The 22,172-nt window shown below is 42.3% G+C and overlaps 2 protein-coding genes across 2 annotated transcripts in view; one reads left to right on the top strand and one right to left on the bottom strand.

Moving 5' to 3' along the window:
• The window catches only part of RPL28 (ribosomal protein L28), a 251,742-nt gene that overhangs the window by 208,419 nt on the left and 21,151 nt on the right, over window positions 1-22,172 (top strand). The gene's annotated exons all lie outside the window — the stretch shown is intronic.
• LOC139175765 (germ cell-specific gene 1-like protein) lies at window positions 1,637-13,228 on the bottom strand. The gene is made up of 5 exons (XM_070767037.1): window positions 12,889-13,228; window positions 7,446-7,493; window positions 6,175-6,327; window positions 4,297-4,408; window positions 1,637-2,495 (listed from the first exon to the last, which is right to left on the bottom strand). The coding sequence occupies exons 1-5, from the start codon at window positions 13,196-13,198 to the stop codon at window positions 2,147-2,149; spliced, it is 972 nt and encodes a 323-aa protein (XP_070623138.1). The 5' UTR covers window positions 13,199-13,228; the 3' UTR covers window positions 1,637-2,146.

The raw sequence follows: 22,172 nt of genomic DNA, 5'->3' as shown, positions 1-22,172 counted from the left end.
AACCTCTAAATAGGAGAAAGCAGAAGGCAGGTGTGTGTGTAGCATTATAAGTGAGCGCCTAGGAACTAAACAATGACATCTCCTCATCTGAACTACTTGTCTATGGAGAGGATCTCAAAAATATATACATAGACTAGCCATTATACAGTCCAACTCATCCTGGACAGATGGGGGATTTTCCATAAGAAGTTTATTTTATTTTATTTATTCGATTTTTATGCCGCCCTTCTCCTTAGACTCAGGGCGGCTTACAACATCTTAGCAATAGCACTTTTTTAACAGACCCAGCATATTGCCCCCACAATCCGGGTCCTCATTTTAACCACCTCGGAAGGATGGAAGGCTGAGTCAACCTTGAGCCGGTGATGAGATTTGAACCGCTGACCTACAGATCTACAGTCAGCTTCAGTGGCCTGCAGCACAGCACTCTACCTGCTGCGCCACCCCTTCTCTTAGTTGAAATACACCAAATGGAAAGAGGGTTAACAGATTAACAGAATTGGAAGGGACCTTGCAGGTCATCTAGTCCAACCCCCTGCCTGAGCAGGAGATGCTGTATCTGCCTCTACCTCGGATCGAACACACAACTTCCTGATTGCTAGGCAAGAGCTCCACCTCTAGGCCACAGCAGATGGGTCTATCTGGGATCTACTTTCCCTGAAGTCTACTACATCCATCAATGTAAGTGAATGCCCCAATAGCTAAGCAAGATGATCAAAAGAAAGCCGCTGGAATGATTTCATGGGACTTTGACCAAATTGGCCCTTGGAAGTCACAAGAAAAATGAAGACTCTAAGAGTCTACAGTAAACTTGGTCTCTGATGATCTAACACAACATTACATTGTGCAGTTGGGAGGCAGGGCATTGGGAGAGATAGATCATGATCCTTTTTGGTTTGGTAGGATATTTTTTCAATGATCTCCCTACATCCATAGAAAGATCTTCCCAGAAAAATATGTATGACTTGATGAAGTTTCTAAGAGAACATTTACGGAGAGGGGAGGGGCGGCATACAAATCTAATAAATACTGTAAATCTAATAAATAAATTTAGAAATGAGAGTGGAAATGATAATAATATGGACATTTTGATTCCAATCAATGCTGGGATGATGTCTTAAACTTTCCTTTGCAGGTAATTGTTGGTGAAATTAATGACCCGATTAATGGTTACAGTGTAATGAGCTGTTTCATTTGTAATTTTCCATCATTTCTTGATGGCTCAGAAAGCTTTTGGCCAACAGGCAAAGAGATAATATTACAGAGGATACAGACAGACTTTCTGATACCTGGAGCAGAAAAATTTAGTGGCATTTGTCCAAACGAGCCACCAGCTTTCAGGAATCAAGCAACAGTTCTGCCAAAGCTTAATTGGTTGGTATGACAGGTCTCTTTTATTTTGGCAAAGCTTTCTATAATTCAGTGCCTGAGAGCAATCGCAAAGGTAGATCTCCAAAATCCATGTTAAGGGGTATTTGCAGCTGAATTGCCTTGACCTGAGACATTCAACAACACCTATCACATCCCAAATTGGTAAACCTTCCTTTATGATCTGCTATTGTTCTGACAGGAAAGTTAGATCCCTGGATCTAGCAATCCTGTCTTTTTAAATCTGCAGAACTACCTCAAGAAAACGGTGAGTTTTAGACCCATGGAAGTTTACCCATGAAAGCCAGCTGAGTGATTTTAGCCCAATCACCAGGTGATGGTGAATTCTAGTCCCACCTTAGGTATGAATGCCGTCTGGGTGACTTAGGGTCAATCACCAAGTGACAGTGACTTCTAGTCCCAGTTTAGGCATAAACACAGTCTGGATGATTTTGGGCAAACACTAGATGAATTCTAATCCCACCTTAAATGTATAAAAACACTGGGTGGTTTTTAGGCCAGGCTCATTCTCAGCCAACTTACCCCACACAGTTGTTCTCCTGGGGAAAATAGTACAGAATATTGCTTTGTTTGCCACCTTGAGTTGTACTATATATGAAAAAAAAATAAGGGGTTAAAAACAGGTCCTCAGCTTTGAAAGCTACTGAGAGGCTCAACAGGAGAGAGAAGAAACATCATTAAAACTAGGTGCCGAGGGAGTGAATGTGAGAGGGAGGAGAGAAAAGATGGGCCAGGCTCTCTACATGACCTCCTCTCCTCAGCAAGGCTCCCCATCCTCCTCCTCCTTGGTGTCTCCGCTGTGACTCCTGGGGAGGCCAGAATATCCTCCTGAACACTCCTTTCGGCCCCCACTGAGGGCTAAGCGGCCGGGTGGGCTGGCAGAGAAGTCTAGGGATTCACTGACACTGAAGATGTATTTCTCCCATAGGAAACGCTCCAGGTCGGGGTCCAGCGCTGGCGAACTGGAACCCCGAACGCTCCCCGCGGACGACGTGTATTTCTCAAAAATCTGCCGACGGTACTTGAACTCCAGGATAGTCTTGGTGTAAGTGTTGAGGGTCAGAACCGAGGCTGACATGCAGAGAGTGAAAGAGAGCCAGGCCAAGCTGTGGGGAGAACATCAAGAGAGGTGAGCAAGGGGCATGCACAAGTGCACCTTTGTGCCTACTGTTCCTGTCCTAATCTATTTTTATCTTTTCTATCTCTACTTTATATTTATACTATGTTAAACGTACTACAATACAATACTATATTTCTATGACAAATAAAATAAAAATAAATAAATACGGTAAGCGTAATTAAATAAATGAGCAAGACTCCACAGTAACTGAATTTAAACATGCCTGGGATAAACATATATCCATTGTAAGATAAAATACAGGAAATATTATAAGGGCAGACTAGATGGACCATGAGGTCTTTTTCTGCCGTCAGTCTTCTATGTTTCTATGACTGGAACCCTTCAGCCACTGGCGCCCTGAGGTCTTCCTCAATTGCCCATCACCATTCCCCAATATTTATCCACCCACTAGACCAGTGATGGCGAACCTTTTTTGACTCGGAGGCCAAAGGGTGTCCGCGTGCAAAATAGTGCATGCGCATATGCCCATATCCATTTTTTAGATTAGATTTTACATTGGGTTTCTTATATTTTGTACTTTGTATTGATTTTATTGTGTCCCCAGGAGAAGGGCGGCTTAGAAATCCAAATAAATATGTAAGTAAGTAAGTAAACGCAACCCCTCCTCCATGCCTTGACACAACCCCTTCCCACATGTGTACAGCCCCCTGCGCATGTGCATAGGCCTCACTGAAGCCTCCAGGCTTCAGGTAGGCCCGGTAGGCCATTTTTCACCATCTTCAAGGTTCAGGAAAATCTCCTGAGGTAGGCATGGTTGGCTCTTCTATGATATGTGGACTTCAACTCCCAGAATTCCTGAGCTAGCGTGATTGTCTCAGGAATTCTGGGAGTTGAAGTCCACGTGTCATAGAAGAGCCAACTTTGCCTACCCCTGTCACCAAACAGAGGTTTGGAAACCTGAGCTTCTTGAGGCCTGGGAGAGAGCGAAAATAGCCAAACAGGCCGTGCTAGTGTTGACATAAGGTAACACCTCACATGCTCTGAGATATGGCTTCACATGTCACTTGTGACACACGTAGCATAGGTTTGCCATCACTGCACTAGACGCATTGCCTCATTCATCCACAAAGTTCCCTCATCTCCACAAACTCAATATTAAGGCCAAGGTCAATGTCTCCTCTGTTATAAATAAAAACAGAAGCTTCGGTCCATGAATTTTAAATATGCAGAGGTGTCTGAGACAGTCACGACAGCAGTGCTGATTGGGCAACCAAAGCCCCTCCCCTTTCTCGGCCTACATAAAAAGGAACAAGGATTCGGTCATTCTGTCTATCATGGCTATCCTCTTGACTTTTTTGAACCCTCTGCCCATGGACACCCACTTCTCGGTGCTTTAGAACCATTCTTCTTTTTCACGGTCGTCTTTTGCCAGTTTTACACCTAAGAAAACCAGGCTTCTTGAGTTATTAGACAGCTTCCTCTAAAATATCTCTGGAGATTCGGGATTTTTATATTCTGTTGTTCTTCCTCATTCAGATTTACACCCATTGTTTTACCCACCACTGTGCTATTGTCAGCAAAAATGAGCAGGTTATACGTTTTGGTAGATCAGGATCTCGTGTTGTTTATCACAGGGATTTACGATCAGCCACCTCTTGGATCATATAACTATTCTTGGACACTTCCCGAATCTCTTCCTTCCCCTCTTTCTTTCTACTTTAAGCAAATCCTCCCTTTTCCTCCATCCTGACCTGGTGCAAAGAATTGCAAGACAAGGTGGCAAACTCTAAAGGGGGAAAAGATCCTCTTCAAAGCTGGCTACTCACCCAAAGGACCATCCATAATACCATGTCTGGGGCCTCCAATCTTTTGGCCCCAGGTTTACAGCTACCTGAAAGACAGTCATGTACATCATATGGGCCACCATGCCCAGGAGACCTGTGGAGAAGAAGAGGCCCATAAGCCCATTCAGCCACAATTCCTCTCCACACCCTATCAACATTACCTACGAGACTACCTACGGGACCGTCTTCTGCCTCATACATCCCAGCGGCCAGTTAGGTCCCCCAGATTTGGCCTTCTCCAGGTCCCATCGACCAGACAATGTCGTCTGGTGGGGCCTAGGGGAAGAGCCTTCCCCGTAGCAGCCCCAGCCCTCTGGAATGAATTCCCTCCGGAGATACCGATCTCCTCCTTCCTCCTGGTCTTTTATAAAGCTCTGAAGACCTACCTCTGCCAGCGGGCATGGGGACCATGAACCACGAGATTGGCCCCGGACGATATGAATTATTGAATTGGATGAATATGGATGACTGCATAAGGGGTTTCAGATTTTTATTAATTTTGTATATGTCCTTTTAAAATAATTAGATTTCCCACATATATTGTTCACATTTACAATGTTATACGCCGCCCTGAGTCGCTTCGAGAAGGGCAGCATATAAATCTAATAAATAAATAATAAACAAATATTGCAGGTAGCAATCAACAGCCTAAGTGGGCAAGCAGACATGTCCATATACATACACATACAAGTTGTGGGTTGATTCAGCTTCATCTAAGAATAAGGCTCTCCCCAGTGCATTCTCTATAAAAGAATGGATGTGTAGAGTGGGGAAAGGAATGGGAATATACTGTACAGATAGTCTTAAACTTACAACCACAATTGGGAGCTGAATTTCCATTGCTAAGTAAGGCAATATCAATAGTAATAGCATTTAGACTTACATACTGATTCATAGCTTCTTCTACAACCCTCTCTAAGTGGTTTACAGAATCAGCATATTGCCCTCAACAATCTGGGTTCTCGTTTTATCAACCCTGGAATCGGCCTTGAGTTGGCAAGAATCAAACAGCCTGCAATCAGTGATGGACTGCCAATTTTTTACTGCTACATTATGGGCGTGACTTACTGTATAGGCTTGATAGTTGTGTGATCCAGTAGGAGTGACTTGCCGGCCATGTGACCAGGTGGGAGTGGCTTGACAATCATGTGACTGGGGGATAAGCTTAGTAACCAAGATAAGTTTTCAAATAGGTGCTTGGACTCTTTTTGAGTTGATTAAGTCACATTATTTGAATAGCCACAAAAAGGATAAATGATAGACAGCATTACTTCTTGAGGAGCATAGTAACATTTAAGGTTTTGTACTGAACCCACTAGATTCAGTATGATAACAGATTAGGCAAGTAGCTCAATTTTCTATAATTACTATAAAATTTCAGTTCTAGATAATGATTAAAGCGTTTGTGGGTAAAAATATACTATTTAATTATTTTCTATTTTAAAAGCAATTAAAGATCATACCAAGGCACTAGAGGACAATAAAAAAACTACTAAGTATTCAATAAACAGTGCATAAAGTTACTTCACTGTGTCTCCTCCCTCCCGTGGGGGCAGCAGCCCATTACTGCCTGCAACACAACATTCTAATCGCTGCACCACCACAGCTCACATTACAACAATGTATTTGTTAAGTGAATCACATCTAGTTTTATAACCCATTCCCCACCACCATCACATTGGGCATTAATTAGGATTCCCTAATCACATTGGGAACATTGCCGCATTTGCTAAGAATTCTGGGAGTTGAAATCTACCCCTTTGAAAGTGGCCAAGGTTGGGAAATCTACATCAGCCTTATCTCCAAGACATTTCTGTCTACATAGAATAAAGGAATGGACAGGAGAGCAAGAGGCAATACCTGACAAAACTGTGATCACAGCTGCGAAAGCATTGATCTTGAGACCGTCAATGAAGTTGGCATAGTAGATAGCATCCAAACACATCAGCAAGAACCCAATGCTCAGCAGGATGATATAAAGAAATTCAGAAGCAACCGAGAGCCACAGCACTCCTGAAGGAAAAAGAAAGGGGGTTATGGGGAAGAAAGAGGCTTAGCTGCTTTGCTACCAGGAAAGAAGATGGCAGTGATGAAAGTATTCTATTGGCTGAAGCTTTAGTTGGCTCTGTTTATAAGATTCGGGGCTGAAAAACCGACAACAAATTATTCGGATTATTCATGAATAGGGAGAGCCAATGGTAACAAGGTCAGCCAAGGAATAGGCGTAGCAACTGAGTCAGCCAATGGGAGTTAAACACATTTGAGTCTGTGCAGAGAATCAAAACTGAAGTAGAAGGCTGAACATGGCTCAGCCCACTCTTTGTTCTCTCTCTCTCTCTCTCTCTCTCTGAACTCTGAACTAGAAGCTGCTTGTATTTTTCTTGTGACTGCTACTATGTTGAATACGAATTCTACTTGTGGTATGGTAAATGTGTGTGTGCGTGTGTGTGTGTGTATCACATTTGTTTTGCTGATAATATAATTTTAACATATATTTTAAAATATAATTTTAATTTTAAAAATTCAGCAAAAACGTGATTGATACATACATACATACATACATACATACATACATACATACATGTTCGGGTTTTGCCCCGTGTAATATTTTGAGTGTCTGTGCGACGTTTCGGTGAAATCACATTCACCATCATCAGGCTGAAGTTATAAGCTTCGTGCTGCTGTAAATATAGTTTTATATTTACTATATTTACAGCAGCACGAAGCTTATAACTTCAGCCTGATGATGGTGAATGTGATTTCACCGAAACGTCGCACAGACACTCAAAATATTACACGGGGCAAAACCCGAACTCAGAACAATCTACATACATATACCCGTGAAAATCTACGAAAATATATATAAAATTATATTTATAAAGAAGGTAATGAATAACGCTGAATCACTTATCTGCGTGTGTGCTTCTGGATTTAATTTTATGCAACAAACCCTGATAAATATAGGAGAAATGACTTTGGCATCCACAAAGCTTTTCTATCTCTTTGAGAAGGCAACACTTGACGAGCTGAAACTTTATCGTGGAAAAACAAGCTTTGCCGTACTTACGGAGTCGCTTCCCACTCATTTTGCACCTGCATGAGTTGGCCTATTTTGCCATCCAAATTCTCACCTTGTTCTGATTCTGGAGGCAGCTCAATGAAACTCCGACACTTCTCCTCTGACGTGGGGACAGTGAGAGAAGACAATGACAGGTTAGCCACAGCTGCTGCTGTACGTGACAATGAATGCCAACATATTGTGACGCCCTACCTCCCTTGCCCTCAGGAAAAGGCAACCTTTCGGTTTCGGCTGCTGACTAGTGGCAGGTAGATCTGAATTGATCTCAGCAAGACAGTTGACAAGGTTCAGAAGACAAAGAGACAGTGAAGGGCCACCAATATTTTTACTACCACACTGTAAGCTTGGCTTATGCACGACGCCCTGCATTTTCTTTCAACATCTTTCTGTGCAAATTGGATGCTTTAGGGTGGAGCTCCATTTTTGCTACCCCACTGTGTTCCCCCCTGTGCAGCCCACCCCTGCAAAGAGGTATAGCAAGGGACCAAAGAAAGAATGCCATAGTCCAAATACCCATTTTTCTTCATCTACTGTAACTTCTCCTAATTGAAAACCCTCTAAACATATTGAATTTGACATTCAGAATTCCTACTAGCAAAATCCACTGGAGGCTTGGGAAGTTGGAGGGCATTTGGGTTAGTTAGGTAAAGGCTAAACCATGACTTTCAAAGTTATTTTGAACTTTAAAGTTCTTGATTTCTCTAACTTAGTGTTTCTCAAATAGTGGGGTGAGCCCCCCAGGGGGGCATGTAGCAATGCCAGGGGGCCACATGGAAGTGATCACCTTGGCATCCTTAGCAACCTGCCGGTATACGTGACGTCAAAGCTCCGCCCCCCAGAATCTCTTCGTGGGAGGGATTCCCCAGCTCCTTCAAAGAGAGGTCTTTTCATGTAAAAAAAAAAAAATACGAAAAAGGACGCCGCAGCAGCGCCGCAAGCAAAGGGAGGTCTTTCCACCTAAAAATAAAAAATATTATTTTTACATGAAAGGACCTCCCTTTGCTTGTGGCGCTGCTGCGGCGTCCTTTTTTGTAAAAATAAAAATAAATAAAAATTTAACAATCCGTTAAAATAAAAAACGATGGAGTTCTGGGGGCGGAGCTTTGGTGCCACGGACCGTTCGGGTTCGGCCGAACTTTGCATGAAGTTCATCCGAACTTGCCGAACCCGAATACCGTTGGGTTCGCCCATCACTACTGAGAAGTCAAGGTAGTGAACATGTTTATCTTTAGACATTTCTCAAAAAATGATGTTCTTTTCTGAAGAATTCTCCAGTAAAGATAAAATTGGGGTATACGTCCTCCCTTAAAATTGGATTTGACTGGCAGCAGGTAGTCCTCAACTTATGACCAGACATTTAGTGTTGTCCAAAGCAATTATGAACCTACTTTGGAGCTAATTGCAACCCAGGATTTAAAGTTTTGATGATCGTCCTCCAATCAAATGACTGAACTTCAAACACTTGGCAACTGGTCTCCATTTACAGCCATTTGATCGTCCAGTGGTCACATGACTTCATTTTATGATAGTTATGCTTTTATTTCCAGGGGGTGGGGTTAGAAAACCATGCCCATAACAAGCTATTGGTTTGCCTTATGATCAGTGCATTTGCTAAATGACCATTGCAAAAAAAGACATAACATTGAGGTTGGTCACATAGTAACTTATGACTATGATGGTCCAACTCCATTATAGTTGTAAGTTAAAGGCTATCTCTGAACGGTTCTGAACAATATTGCTTATTCACAGTTAATTTTACTTCCTTTTAATCTACTCAGCTTGTTTTCTGAGTTTGTACAATATACTAAACTATGAGGGTTTCCCGGAAAGCAATGCATCACATTTTTTTTCTCAGCCTACAGTAATGGTACGAATGCGAAACTTTAGAAATACATTATTTGAATTGTCAGGAGTGTGTGTGCAAATTTTGCATTTCTTCAGGCAGGTAGCATAACTGCAGCAGTGTTTCGAAATGGTGTCTGGAAGTGATGCACGTAAATGAAGTAGTGTGTCATCATTGAATTTCTCACTGTGGAGAAAGAAACTGTTGGGAACATTTACAAACATTTGTGTATAGTTTATGGAGAATCCGCAGTCGACAGAAGTACGGTTAGTCATTGGGCACAGAGGGTGAGGCCATTAGAAGAACAGAACAGAGGGTGAGGCCATTAGAACAAGGAGTAGTACCGACAGGGCATACACACCCTTGTGTCTCGCTGGAGGAAGACCATAAAACGGGACGGAGATTATGTGGAAAAATAGGGAGTGTAGAAGAAACATCATTCGTGCTTGTGTGTGAGTTTCATTGTATTCAATAAATAGTTGTTGAAGGGAAAAAATGTGGTGCATTACTTTCTGGGCGACCCTCGTATGAAACTGCCCGGTTTGTTCAACTAGGCTTAAATATTACTGACTGGTTGCAGCCCACTGTGCTATGCAAAAAATGGCCCTTTTCCCCAAACTCTATAGTTATTTTGTGTAAATTAAACAAAATTAGAGAAGTCTGTGGTACTCTAGAGCAGTGTTTCCCAACCTTGGCAACTTGAAGAAATTTGGACTTCAACTCCCAGAATTCCCCAGCCAGCATTTGCTGCCTGGGGAATTCTGGGAGTTGGAGTCCAAATATTTTCAAGTTGCCAAGGTTGGGAAACATTGCTCTAGAGAAGTTACTATACTGTCTGGGGGTTCCAATTAATACTTCAGCAAGAGCTAAATAGGAGCACCATTTTCCCATTTCTACTTCAAAATGATTTCGATCAAGGCAAGGAATGCCCTAGATTTGGAGGAAGTGAAAGAGGACAATTCTTTGGACAGAGCCTTTCATGTCTTGCAACCTAAACTTCTATGACAACTTCTTCTTTGGTTGTGTTCTCATATGAAATAGTGTAGTGCACTGGTCCCCAAACTTTCTGGCTTTGCCGCCTGGCACAACAGGGGTGGAGAATATGGTTCTGTGTGAGGTGCAAGTGCACACAGCTCCATTTGCACACTTGCTCAAGGGCCAGCCATTCACACAAGGGGAGCCTTTGTGCACGAGAACAAGCGCCCACTGCTCAGTTGAGGGGAGCTTCACGGGCACACTTGTTCACCCGCTGCTTTCGCAGCCTGATTCTAAATGGGCCCCAGCTGGGCAGAGGGCCGCCGTTCAAGGGTTGGTCTAATGGGCTATGACTATGACCTATATCCTTGAGAACAAGAGGAGGAACTTCAGCCAAAGCAACAGAAATTTCACTTCCAATCGCAGTAATACACGCGCATTTAATAGATTCAAACTCAATGCAAACTGCTCCAAACTCGACTGCAGAAAATACAACTTCAGCAACAGAATGATCAATGCCTGCAATACTCTATCTGACTCTGTGGTTTCTTCCCCAAACCTCAAAACCTTTAACCTTAGAGTGTCTACAGTCGACCTTTCCCCATTTCTAAGAGGTCTGTAAGGGGTGTGCATAAGCGCACCATTGTGCCTACCATCCCTCTCTACTTTCCTATTGTCCTCTTTTATCATTACTTTATACTTATGTTTTTATGTGTATATTTATTTATTTATTGTATTTATATGCCACTCACTCCAAAAGGACTCTGAGTAGTTATATTATGTATAGGATAGTAGTTATACAAATTACTATCCTTTGACAAGGTAAATAAATACATGAATAAATAAATAAATAACATAATATAACATAGCATAGCATAACAAACATGACATGACATGACATAACATAAGTAACATAAGTAACATAAATAACATAAATAACATAAATAAATTTGAGTCCAAAGCAATAATATAACTGAGAAAGCATTTCAGACAGATGTTCAAATCTGATCCATCTCAAAGACCTTGGTCTCTTTTCCCCCTTAACGCAACATAGGTTTTGTCGTGGATCCAATCTTATACATATCACTAACCATAGTGTTCAATGCACAGGTAGTCCTCAGTAGTCCTCAACCAGATGCTAAGCAACTATTCAAAGATATGATGGGCTTCCATGGAGCTACTTACGACCCAGTTTCAAAGTTCTGAGGGCTGCACCCACATACTTCATATTCACATGATCACATTTTTATGCTTGGCAATGAACTCACCTTTGCAGTCCCCCATAATAACATGACTGCAATTTCCAGTAGGTTTCTAACCAATTTGTGGCATGTACTTTTAGTTTCTGGCAAAAGAAGTCCATTTGGGGAAAAAAAATCTACTTAACAACCTCCACACTCACTTAATGACTGTGGTGTTCATTTAACAACCACTGTAAAAAAGATGGTGGAATTGGGCATGGTCACTTGACGACCTGTTTAATGACTATCATGGCCATAATTCCAAGCTTGCTTCGTAAGTCAAGGACTGCCTGCACAAGCAGGTGATCACTAAGGATTATAATCAGCTCAGCGCCTCAGTACAGAGAGGTCACCTTCTCTCCCATCCATGAACACTGTGTCCCAAAATCTTTCTAATTTAGACAATAGCAGCATCTGGCTCCTTTCACTTACAAAGTTGCATCAGCCCGAATCGCCACCATCCAGAATTGGCAGCCAGGGCGTATCCACTAATCATTCGCTTTAACTTGCCCCACATTAAAACAATGAGGACATCCCCCACCCCTTAAGGTCTCATTAGTGAGGCAGAATGGGGATAGTGAACCTCATTTATGGAGCATATGCTCACAGACTTGCAGAAAGCATTTAACACAGCTGTCTGGCCATGCTCTGAGATACAGGAGGAAGAGAACAGGTGCCAAGATTTGCAAAAGTACAAAAAAAATTGAGGTGGGGCTGGGGGAAAAAAACCCACCTCCAATTTTCACACAGAGGGCTGAGCATGCCAAGGACTTTGGTGGCATCTGTCCCTGCTTTGTTCAAGAGAAGAAATCAAAGTGCTAGTACCGCTATTCTAACAATTCATTGGAAAAAAATTCTTGTGTGTTACCAAATAGAGTTTCTTTTTAAATTATCCGTTGTATTTATCTTGTCCTTTCTCCCAAAAGCTCCTTAGAGGTCTCTCCCTTCCCACTTCCTGTTTTATATTCCAACAACCCTCCAAAGTTATCAGATTAAGAAATAATAATTGTGTAAAATAAAGTTGGCCTGAGGGCCTCACCAGGGCTTCCGAATATTAAGTATTCAGTCTCTACTGTGCCATTCATTATTATCGTTGTTGGTTATGCTGCATCATACAGAATAGGACAGGTTTCTGTCACTAGTAATTTAGACAGAGGATCCCAGGCAAAAGTGAAGGAGGAAGATGTAAGAAGACCTGGCTGGGTGGCGGGGAAAGCTCTATGTTCTTACATTGACCCCTTCATATAAAACTCTACTTGTTAAGGTCTTTTGTAGCTCCTTGAGATTCTCTTAAAACATTATTTACATTGTTTATCCAGCCAATTCTCTTCCCCTCCCCGTTTCTTTCTTAGAAGCTCACTCCATGAAAATATGAATGTCTAACTAAAAACACAGTCATGGAACCAATTAGCCAAAGATGTGACCCTCGTTAATACCTCCATGATGTTCTTCGCATGACAGCCAGAAACCCGTGTGGAAGTACTGAAAAGCATACTTGTCTTCGCCCGTCTCCCAGATGTACTGGACTTTGTGGGGGTCAACCGTCTCGTTCGCATCCACCGTCCCGTTGCTGTTGCTGGGTACGCAGTTCCCTTTCTTGACCACTGAAAGGCAGGGTGATTTCACCACTTTGTGGGTCCCTTCACACCAGTAGCTGGTGCTGAAAGCCGACACAGAAAAGCAGAGAGCCAGACAGTTGAGGCCCAAAGAAAGCATTGAGCGAACTCTTCGACTTAATTGAATCATCGCTACGATTTCCCTGGAGCTACAGGAAGAGACGAGGGTTGGTCCTTGAGATCAAACCCGATTGCTCAAAGATGCTCTAAGTGGTGGGTCGATTAGACGTCTTCTGGATTTAGTGAATGATTCTGCACAAGAGTCCAGTGGCAAATTGCTTCTCCAATTTCCATCACTCCCTCATCTTTACAAGGAAAGATGCTCCCAACAAAGCACTTGCCCTAAAGGAAAAGAAACATGTCAGAAATTGGAGTTAGGTCTGGCTACTTGAGGATATAAGGAATAGGAACCAAAGTTTTCCAAAGAACAAATGGGACCCAGGATCAGAAGGCAAACACACAGTTTGCGCTTGCATTCAAAGGGATGGGTGCCAATGAGACTGAATGAGCAAATAGATGGGTGCCATCAATCCTAGATGCTTCCTGACGACAGCTCCACATGTGACTGAGCAAAAGATACCATGCAGCTAATCCTTCACGCCTTAATAGATTTCAGGATGTGTATGTGTTTGTGGCAAAAAAAAAGATGGAAAAGGTAATAGGGGGAAAATGGGTTATAAATGGAAGGTGACAAAATCCTGTGCTGCCCCCCCCCCAAAAAAAAGTCTGATATAGCTTCTTTATGTTATTACTCAAGGTTTGTGGATATTATCAGCAAGATAAATGGCTTGTGCTGAATACCTTTAAAAGATCTTTTTTTTAAAAAAAATCTTCCTTTTGACTCGCCTTTTTTTCGTTTCTTTTCTTTATTCTCCTATTAATAAGAACAAAAACTCTCCAATCTGAATAAAAAACAATTCTAAACCCTTGCTAACTGTTGAAAGACCATCGACAAATTTAAAGCAAATGCTGAAAGTCCTTTGGCATGCCACAGAATCTACACACCATTTAGGATGCTTTTCATCCCTTCTCTGTAACTAGCAATGCCTCTTTTGAAGAGCTGAGGAAGCTTTTGCCATTAGGGACATCTTCTTCCAACCTTCCATCATTACCACCTGCAATCTATATAGTTGGGAGGGGTTGATAATAGGTTGAAGAAGTGAAAAATCTCCCTCTTAGACTGCAGAGATCAGCTTATTGAATGGTGGCACTGTCTTACATTACATACTACTAAATTTACACACTAAAGTTTATCTTTGGCTATTACAACAAGTCCTAGAAACTTCCAGAGGCCTTACCTAACTCTAAAATGCTACCTTGTTGGAGACCCCTGATCAGAAGCTACTACTCTTCATAGTCATTATGCCATGTCAATGAATCTCTCACCACATTTTTCTCTTCTCTCTAGTATGGGAACTTGGCAAAACATTAAGGTAGCCCCAGTTTTGGGAGGAATTTAAGACTCAAAAAAGAAAGAAAGAAAGCAAACTGATTAGATTTAGCTTCCTAGGCACCCAACAGTTTATTGTGCCTTTGGAAAAGCCAAACCTAGAATTCTACAAACTCCTAATTATTTCAAACGCCTCCCCTCACTTTCTTAAATCTCCCCTAGTTTGCCCTCCAGCAGTTCCATTGGGCCCATCAGGCTCGTTAAATCTATTTAAAACTGGATCTTTCGATGTATCCTATCCAAAGCAAGGGACTTGCTTGGCCCCTGCACCCTTGGGATGAAACAGCTCACAAGATGCCTTGTTGATCCTTCTTTAAGAATTATTTCTCAGTCCTCTTTCTCTCCCGAATGAAGAAATTGTCTTTCTGAAATCCATGGCAGCTCCTTTACAGTTCTCTCCCACAAGGTTGCAAACTCTTCTTCTTCTTTTAATTATTCATCACAATTACAAGCCACGAGCATGCAACGGGCTGTGTCAAATCTTTGGAGTTCTGCCAGTGCAAACTGTTGCCCCGAAGGAATGTCAAAAATCCGGGTTTTGTGCTGAAGAATAATAGAAACAAAAGCAGGAAGACAGGAAAACTGTATCCAAAGGAGTGGCACTCCGTCAGAACGGTCCAGCAGTTCACAAACCCCCAAAAAGCGAATAATTTGAACCAAATGGATCAGGCTCTTTACTGCTTGGGAGAGCTGAAAGACTGGGTTGCGGAGTCCAAAATACCACCCATTAGCAACATCTCACAATGCCACTTAAACTATACCGTCCACAAATATCCCCCTTTGAAGAAAATTTTACATGTTCAAAATCCAGGAAATGTTGAGTTCCCCCTTCTTTAAACAGATCCAGAAGAAGGTTGCTCAGGAAGTGATCCCAAACACAAGTATCATGGGTGTGATTCAAGATCCCGCAGGTTGATGGATGGAGACTAATCCTGGAACATTTGACCAAATCGGACCATCACGCCCACAGAGGAATGAAGGTCTATCCTCTTTTTTTTAAAAAAAAGAACAGACAGGAAAAGGTATTTAGCTGGTGCTAATAGACAAGATGCAAGGATCTTCGGCAGAGAGAGATAGATTCAAAGGACAACTCCCGGGGGGGTTCACCTGCACCTTGTAAAAAAACGCCGCTCGGTCTCTGCTCGGTAGGAAGAATCTCTCTACACCGGCTGGGCTGACGGGAGAGGTGGCATAAAGCAGGGTGATAAATGAGCAGGCAGTGAAGAGTCTCGGCACCCTCCAGTGCGACACAGTCCCTGGGGAATAGGAATCAGCAGAGAAGTGGAGCATCAGCTGATTAAAAAAAAAAAACCCCACATACACACAACTTCATTAGTGCCAAGGGGGGTACCAGTGCCAAGTTTGAAGGATTAGCATCTAATAAAGGAGAGAAGAGGGGAAGACGGAGCATTACAAAGCCCGCTTTTTAATTCTGCGTTCAATCAGCTGGCTCTTTGGAAAGGATGAAAAATTGGATGCCGAGATGAGGGAGCAGCTGGGTCAAAGGTGGCAGAGTGGACTGAAAGAGGGAGGGAAGAAGGCAGGAGGAGAAAGGTAGACCATACCAGGTCATGGAAGACTGATCAGTAGAAGGGTGGGCTGGTGAACTGGGCTGACCAGTGACACAGAGGGATTATTATAATACGAGTGAAAGGTTTCCACCAACCCTCATTTGGGGGTTGAAAAACATTATTGCGGTCCGATGTTTAGAGAACAAAGGATTACAGCAAATGTACACAAGCATTATTGCCTTTTGTATTTTTTTTCCTTTTGGCTGTCCTTGTTCCCCATTTAAAACGTCAGCTCTTGTTTAGCAAGCATGAATACCTAGGAAGGCCAGTCAATATAGAGAACGGATTCTGAGATAGATAAGGGAATATTTGTCCCACAGCTCAGAGCTGGGAGGGATCGATCCGTACATAAACAAAAGTGAATAGATTGGCCAACATGTCTGTCTAAAAACTGATATGTATCATATTCTATGCGTATTTCACTGCCCGGCCAGCTCTGCGTCTCCCTTGTGAGATATTTAATCTTTTATCTTTGGATCTTGGGTCGCTTGGGATTATCATCTGCCTGGCTACAAAGAGATTGCTTTTGTGTGTCCCCATTTTCAATACAATCAACATGTTAGGAAATCAAAGCTGGCATAGACTTAAACACAGCAAAGTAATTAGAGCAGAGAAGATCTAATCGGGTGGGCTGGCAGTCAGAATGCTAGACTTCTAAAGAGGAAGAAATAACAGTGATGCAAGCTAAGTGGAGAACAGTTGGGAAATGGGAAATGTATAGGCTTTGCTGGGTACAGTGGGAATAATCCATTTTAGGACAATTCCCCCTGAAGGATGCATTCAGTTCCTAAATATTTCTGTACCCACCCATCCACCCCAAGCTGCTCTGACATCACTGTCAACCTTTGATGGCATAGATCAGTGATGGCGAACCTATGGCACGGGTGCCACTGCTGGCAAATGGAGCCATATCTGTTGGCACGTGAGCCGTTGCCTTAGCTCAGCTCCAATGGGCATGTGTCTGCCGGCCAGCTGATTTTTGGCTCGCACAGAGGCTCTGGAAGGGCATTTTTGGCTTCCAGAGAGCCTCTAAGGAGATGGGGAGTGCATTTTTACACTCCCCGGCTCCAGGGAAGCCATTGGAGCCTAGGGAGGGCAAAATACAAGCATACTGGGCCCACCAAAAGTTGGGAAACAGGCCATTTCCAGCCACCAGAGGGCATCAGGGGGTGGGGGAAGCTGTTTCCAACCTCCCCAGACATTAAATTATGATTGTGGGTACTCACGCAACTGCAATAGCGCGTGCCCATGCTCTTTCGGCACCCAAGGAAAAAAAGGTTCGTCATCAGTGTCCTAGGATATGCGCAACCAGCTGAGGAACTCGGGGCGATATCCATGGTCCTCTCCCACTTTTTTTTCTTTTACCCTGCAAAGTTATGTTAACTACAAGCAAGAGTTGCTTTTTAAAAGCAGAAAAAAAGGTTCGCCATCAGTGGCATAGATTCTTGCCATTTTGGGCTGGGAAATGTGCATACAAAAATAAGATAAACTGTAAAATAGACTTAACACAATGTAATAAACAAAGGCAACCTATTCCCCAATTTCCCTTTCAAAAGACAAAAGGGAGATTGGTTTGCTTTGGGTCCTCCACAAAATGTTATTCCACATCTTTCATCAAGAAGTTTCCCATTCCAGAATTCAAACTATAGGGGGATTAAAGGCATGTCAGTAATCTGTATAGGACCCGGATTGTGGGGGCAATAGGCTGGCTCTGTTCAAAAGTGCTATTGCTAACATGTTGTAAGCCACTCTGAGTCTAAGGAGAAGGGTGGCAAAAAAAATCGAATAAATAAATAAAATAAATAAATCTGTTTTGTAGTAGGAGTTTAGGAACTGGTCACATTCCCCCTAGCAGCCTTATTGTTCCTGGACAAAATTATTTCCAGTAATATCTCGATACTCAACTGCTTTGAAACTCACCCAATTTGGTACTCAGTGCATTTGATGTGGAAATTTTGTCCCAGTACTCATTGTTTGTTTGGTATGACACACAAGCTAGATCTTGTTGCTGCCTCATGATTTTTCAGCTGAAAAAAAGGGTGACATAGAAACATAGAAGTCTGACGGCAGAAAAAGACCTCATGGTCCATCTAGTCTGCCCTTATACTATTTCCTGTATTTTATCTTAGGATGGATCTATGTTTATCCCAGGCATGTTTAAATTCAGTTACTGTGGATTTATCTACCACGTCTGCTGGAAGTTTGTTCCAAGGATCTACTACTCTTTCAGTAAAATAATATTTTCTCACGTTGCTTTTGATCTTTCCACCAACTAACTTCAGATTGTGTCCCCTCGTTCTTGTGTTCACTTTCCTATTAAAAACACTTCCCTCCTGGACCTTATTTAACCCTTTAACATATTTAAATGTTTCGATCATGTCCCTCCTTTTCCTTCTGTCCTCCAGACTATACAGATTGAGTTTATTAAGTCTTTCCTGATACGTTTTATGCTTAAGACCTTCCACCATTTTTGTAGCCCGTCTTTGGACCCGTTCAATTTTGTCAATATCTTTTTGTAGGTGAGATCTCCAGAACTGAACACATGTGGTCTCACCAGCACTCTATATAGCGGGATCATAATCTCCCTCTTCCTGCTTGTTATACCTCTAGCTATGCAGCCAAGCATCCTACTTGCTTTCCCTACCGCCTGACTGCACTGTTCACCCATTTTGAGACATGTTAGTCACGTGATTTGTTTGCTAAATTGTTCTTAGTACTGGCCTTACCTCCTGGAACCCATTAATGATGAGTACCAAGTCGTCACTGAATGTATTTTCATTTTATTTATCTCACCATGGGGCTACTCTAGTGGTTTTTACGCATTAGAGGAAAATGCCCACAGCACAATACACTTTCAAAATTCAGAGTCTTCCATCCTGATCCAAAATTGAGAGTCTGCAGGATGATGTATCTCAGTATTTTAATTTTTTTTTAAAGAAACTAAGCACTTTATATAATATAAAGCTTGTCCCCTTGAAACCAATATGAAGCTTATCCATCCCTTAAGTCCCCCTGAAACCAAGCTGCTGTACTGGAAGAGATTTATCTAACCTAATCTCTTACAATTACAAGAGTCTGAGTTAAGAATGTCCGATTTAAGGACAAACTTTAGATATGAACAGGCTGCCTATTACTAAAAATGACAGGTGGCATTCTCCTTTCTTAAGTTGACAAACCATGGAAGATGTGCAGTGCATTCGGGAATGGTTGAAGCTGCACATTTTTAACACACAGCCTGTTTGAAGCCATTCCCGAAAGCATTGTGCAGCTTTAGCAGTTCATTGGAGGGAGGGAGGAGAATACCACCCGCCATTTTTAGTAATAGTTAGTGATGGCCGAACTGAACCCACACAATTTGGATCCATATCGAATTTTTTGGTGTTCTGTATGCTGAACACAAACCCGAAATTGTTCCAAACATCGGGCAAAGTTTGGGGTCGTGTTCGGCGTTTGGAGCTTTGACGTCACCGACAGGTTGCTAAGGACGCCAAGGTGATCACTTCCTGGATTCCATGGAATCCAGGAAGTGATCACCTTGGCGTCCTTAGCAACCTGCCGGTGATGTCAAAGCTCCGCCCCTGGAATCTATTCGTGGGAGGGATTCCCCAGCTCCTTCAAAGGGAGGTCTTCACGTAAAAATAAACATTGTTATTTTTACGAAAAAGGACACCGCAGCAGCGCTGCAAACAAAGGGCAGTCCTTTCACGTAAAAATAAACATTGTTATTTTTACAAAAAACAATGTTTATTTTTACTTCCTGGATTCCATGGAATCCAGGAAGTGATCACCTTGGCGTCCTTAGCAACCTGCTGGTGATGTCAAAGCTCCGCCCCCAGAATCTCTTCATGGGAGGGATTCCCTGTTCAGGTTCGAGTTCGGGTTCAGTTCGGATTCGGCCGAATTTTGCGTAAAATTCGGCCGAACTTGCCAAACCCGAACACCGTTGGGTTCGCCCATCACTAGTAATAGGCCATCCATTTTGTAAACACCAGTTCAACTTACGATACATACAAATTCAGGTTATAGCTGACTTAGGAGCAAAACTCATTCTTAACCTGAAATTCCCTACAACTAAAAATATTTCATGATTTATAGTCACACTGCCAGGAAATATGATGGATTGTAGTCCAGGAGCAAGAGATAACTCAATTTAGATGGTTTGTATGAGAGATAGAGGATGGTGACAGCTCCTCCCTCATAATTTGCAGAGTATATGCTTGGGGGAGTGGGGGGGCATAGTTTGCTTTAGTTTGACAAGATTCTGTCTATAGACGAGGATCATTTTTTTAAAAAAAAAATATTTTTGGAGGGATCACATTGTGTTTTTCTTGGGTTTTGGAGCTTGATAGAGAGCTCTTTCTAATATTTAATTTATTTATTGTATTTATTTATTTTGTCCAATACACAATGAGGGTTTTAGTGTATCTATATACACATAGTAAAATACATGATGAAGATTATAGAGGAGATACTCATAGTAAAATATATCTATGAAAGAATAGAAAAGAAGATATAGTAATAGAACATATCAATGAAAGAATAGAAGAGATATACGAATAGAAGAAAGGTATAGGAGATATAGGAGACCAATAGGACAGGGGACGGAAGGCACTCTAGTGCACTTGTACTCGCTCCTTACTGACCTCTTAGGAATCTGGATAGGTCAACCGTAGATAATCCAAGGGTTATGTGTTGGGGGTTTGGGGATGACACTATGGAGTCCAGTAATGATTCCACGCTTCCACAACTTGGTTACTGAAGTCATATTTTTTACAGTCAAGTTTGGAGCGGTTAATATTAAGTTTAAATCTGTTGTGTGCTCTTGTGTTGTTGTGGTTGAAGCTGAAGTAGTCACCGACAGGCAGAACGTTGCAGCATATGATCTTGTGGGCAATACTTAGATCTTGTTTAAGGCGTATTAGTTCTAAGCTTTCTAGGCCCAGGATTGAAAGTCTAGTCTCATAGGGTATTCTATTTCGAGTGGAGGAGTGAAGGGCTCTTCTGGTGAAGTATCTTTGGACATTTTCAAGGGTGTTAATATCTGAGATGCGATATGGGTTCCAAACAGATGAGCTGTATTCGAGGATGGGTCTGGCAAAAGTTTTGTAAGCTCTGGTAAGTAGTGTGAGATTGCCAGAGCAGGAGCTACGTAGGATTAGGTTTACAACTCTTGAAGCCTTCTTGGCTATATTGTTGCAGTGGGCTTTGGCACTTAAATCTTTTGTTATTAGTATACCAAGGTCTTGTAAGGGCCTTTCCTCACCCTTGAGTTAAAGTATCTCTAACCACCCTTGGGCAGGCAGAAAACTATCAAAGTGAAAACAGTTATCTAACAGCTGATCCATATTTTGCCCTTGCAGCCTCAATAGTGATTCATTATTGAATGATACTGACCTCATGTTGCCTGTGCAACCCATAGTAAGCTAATTGATTGGCTAATTCCTCCAGCTTTGATACTTCACTATTCTGCATGATTAGAGCCCTGTGGAAAAAATTCCTAACAGTGGTGTCCCAGTGGTTAGAATGCAGTATTGCAGGCTACGTTTGCCAGCTGCCAGCAGTTCGATCATGACAGGCTCAAGGTTGACTCAGGCTTCCATCCTTTCAAGGTCGGTAAAATGAGGAGCCAGATTGTTGGGGCAATATGCTGACTCTGTAAACTACTTAGAGAATGCAGTAAAGCAATATGAAGGGGTATATAAGTCTAAGTGTTATTGCTATTGCTTCCCTGAGTTGCAGGTGCTCCATCACTTGGGTTTTCAATAAAAAAAGGTTGGACAACCATTTTTCCAGAATGGTATAGGGTCTCCTATGCAAGCAGAGGGTTGGACTAGAAGATCTCCAAGGTCACTTCTACCCGTGTTGTTCTGTATTCTGTATTCTTCACGGAGATGATCAACCAAGACTTCGGGAGTTGAGAGAAAAGATGCTTTCGAAAATAAGCCATCCTGTGGTTAGAAATCAGAAGTGGGTTCCTACTGGTTCGGACCACTCCTATAGAACCGTTAGTAATTAGAACTGGCAGCGACCCAGCTCTGCCATGCCTCTGACCTGTGTTTTGTTGGTACCATAGATGCCGCCAT

This window comes from Erythrolamprus reginae, chromosome Z (genome assembly GCF_031021105.1).
Source record: "Erythrolamprus reginae isolate rEryReg1 chromosome Z, rEryReg1.hap1, whole genome shotgun sequence".
In the NCBI taxonomy this organism is placed as follows: Eukaryota; Metazoa; Chordata; class Lepidosauria; order Squamata; family Dipsadidae; genus Erythrolamprus; species Erythrolamprus reginae.
Note: the sequence above shows the minus strand (reverse complement) of the source record. Positions and strands in the feature narration are given on the sequence as shown.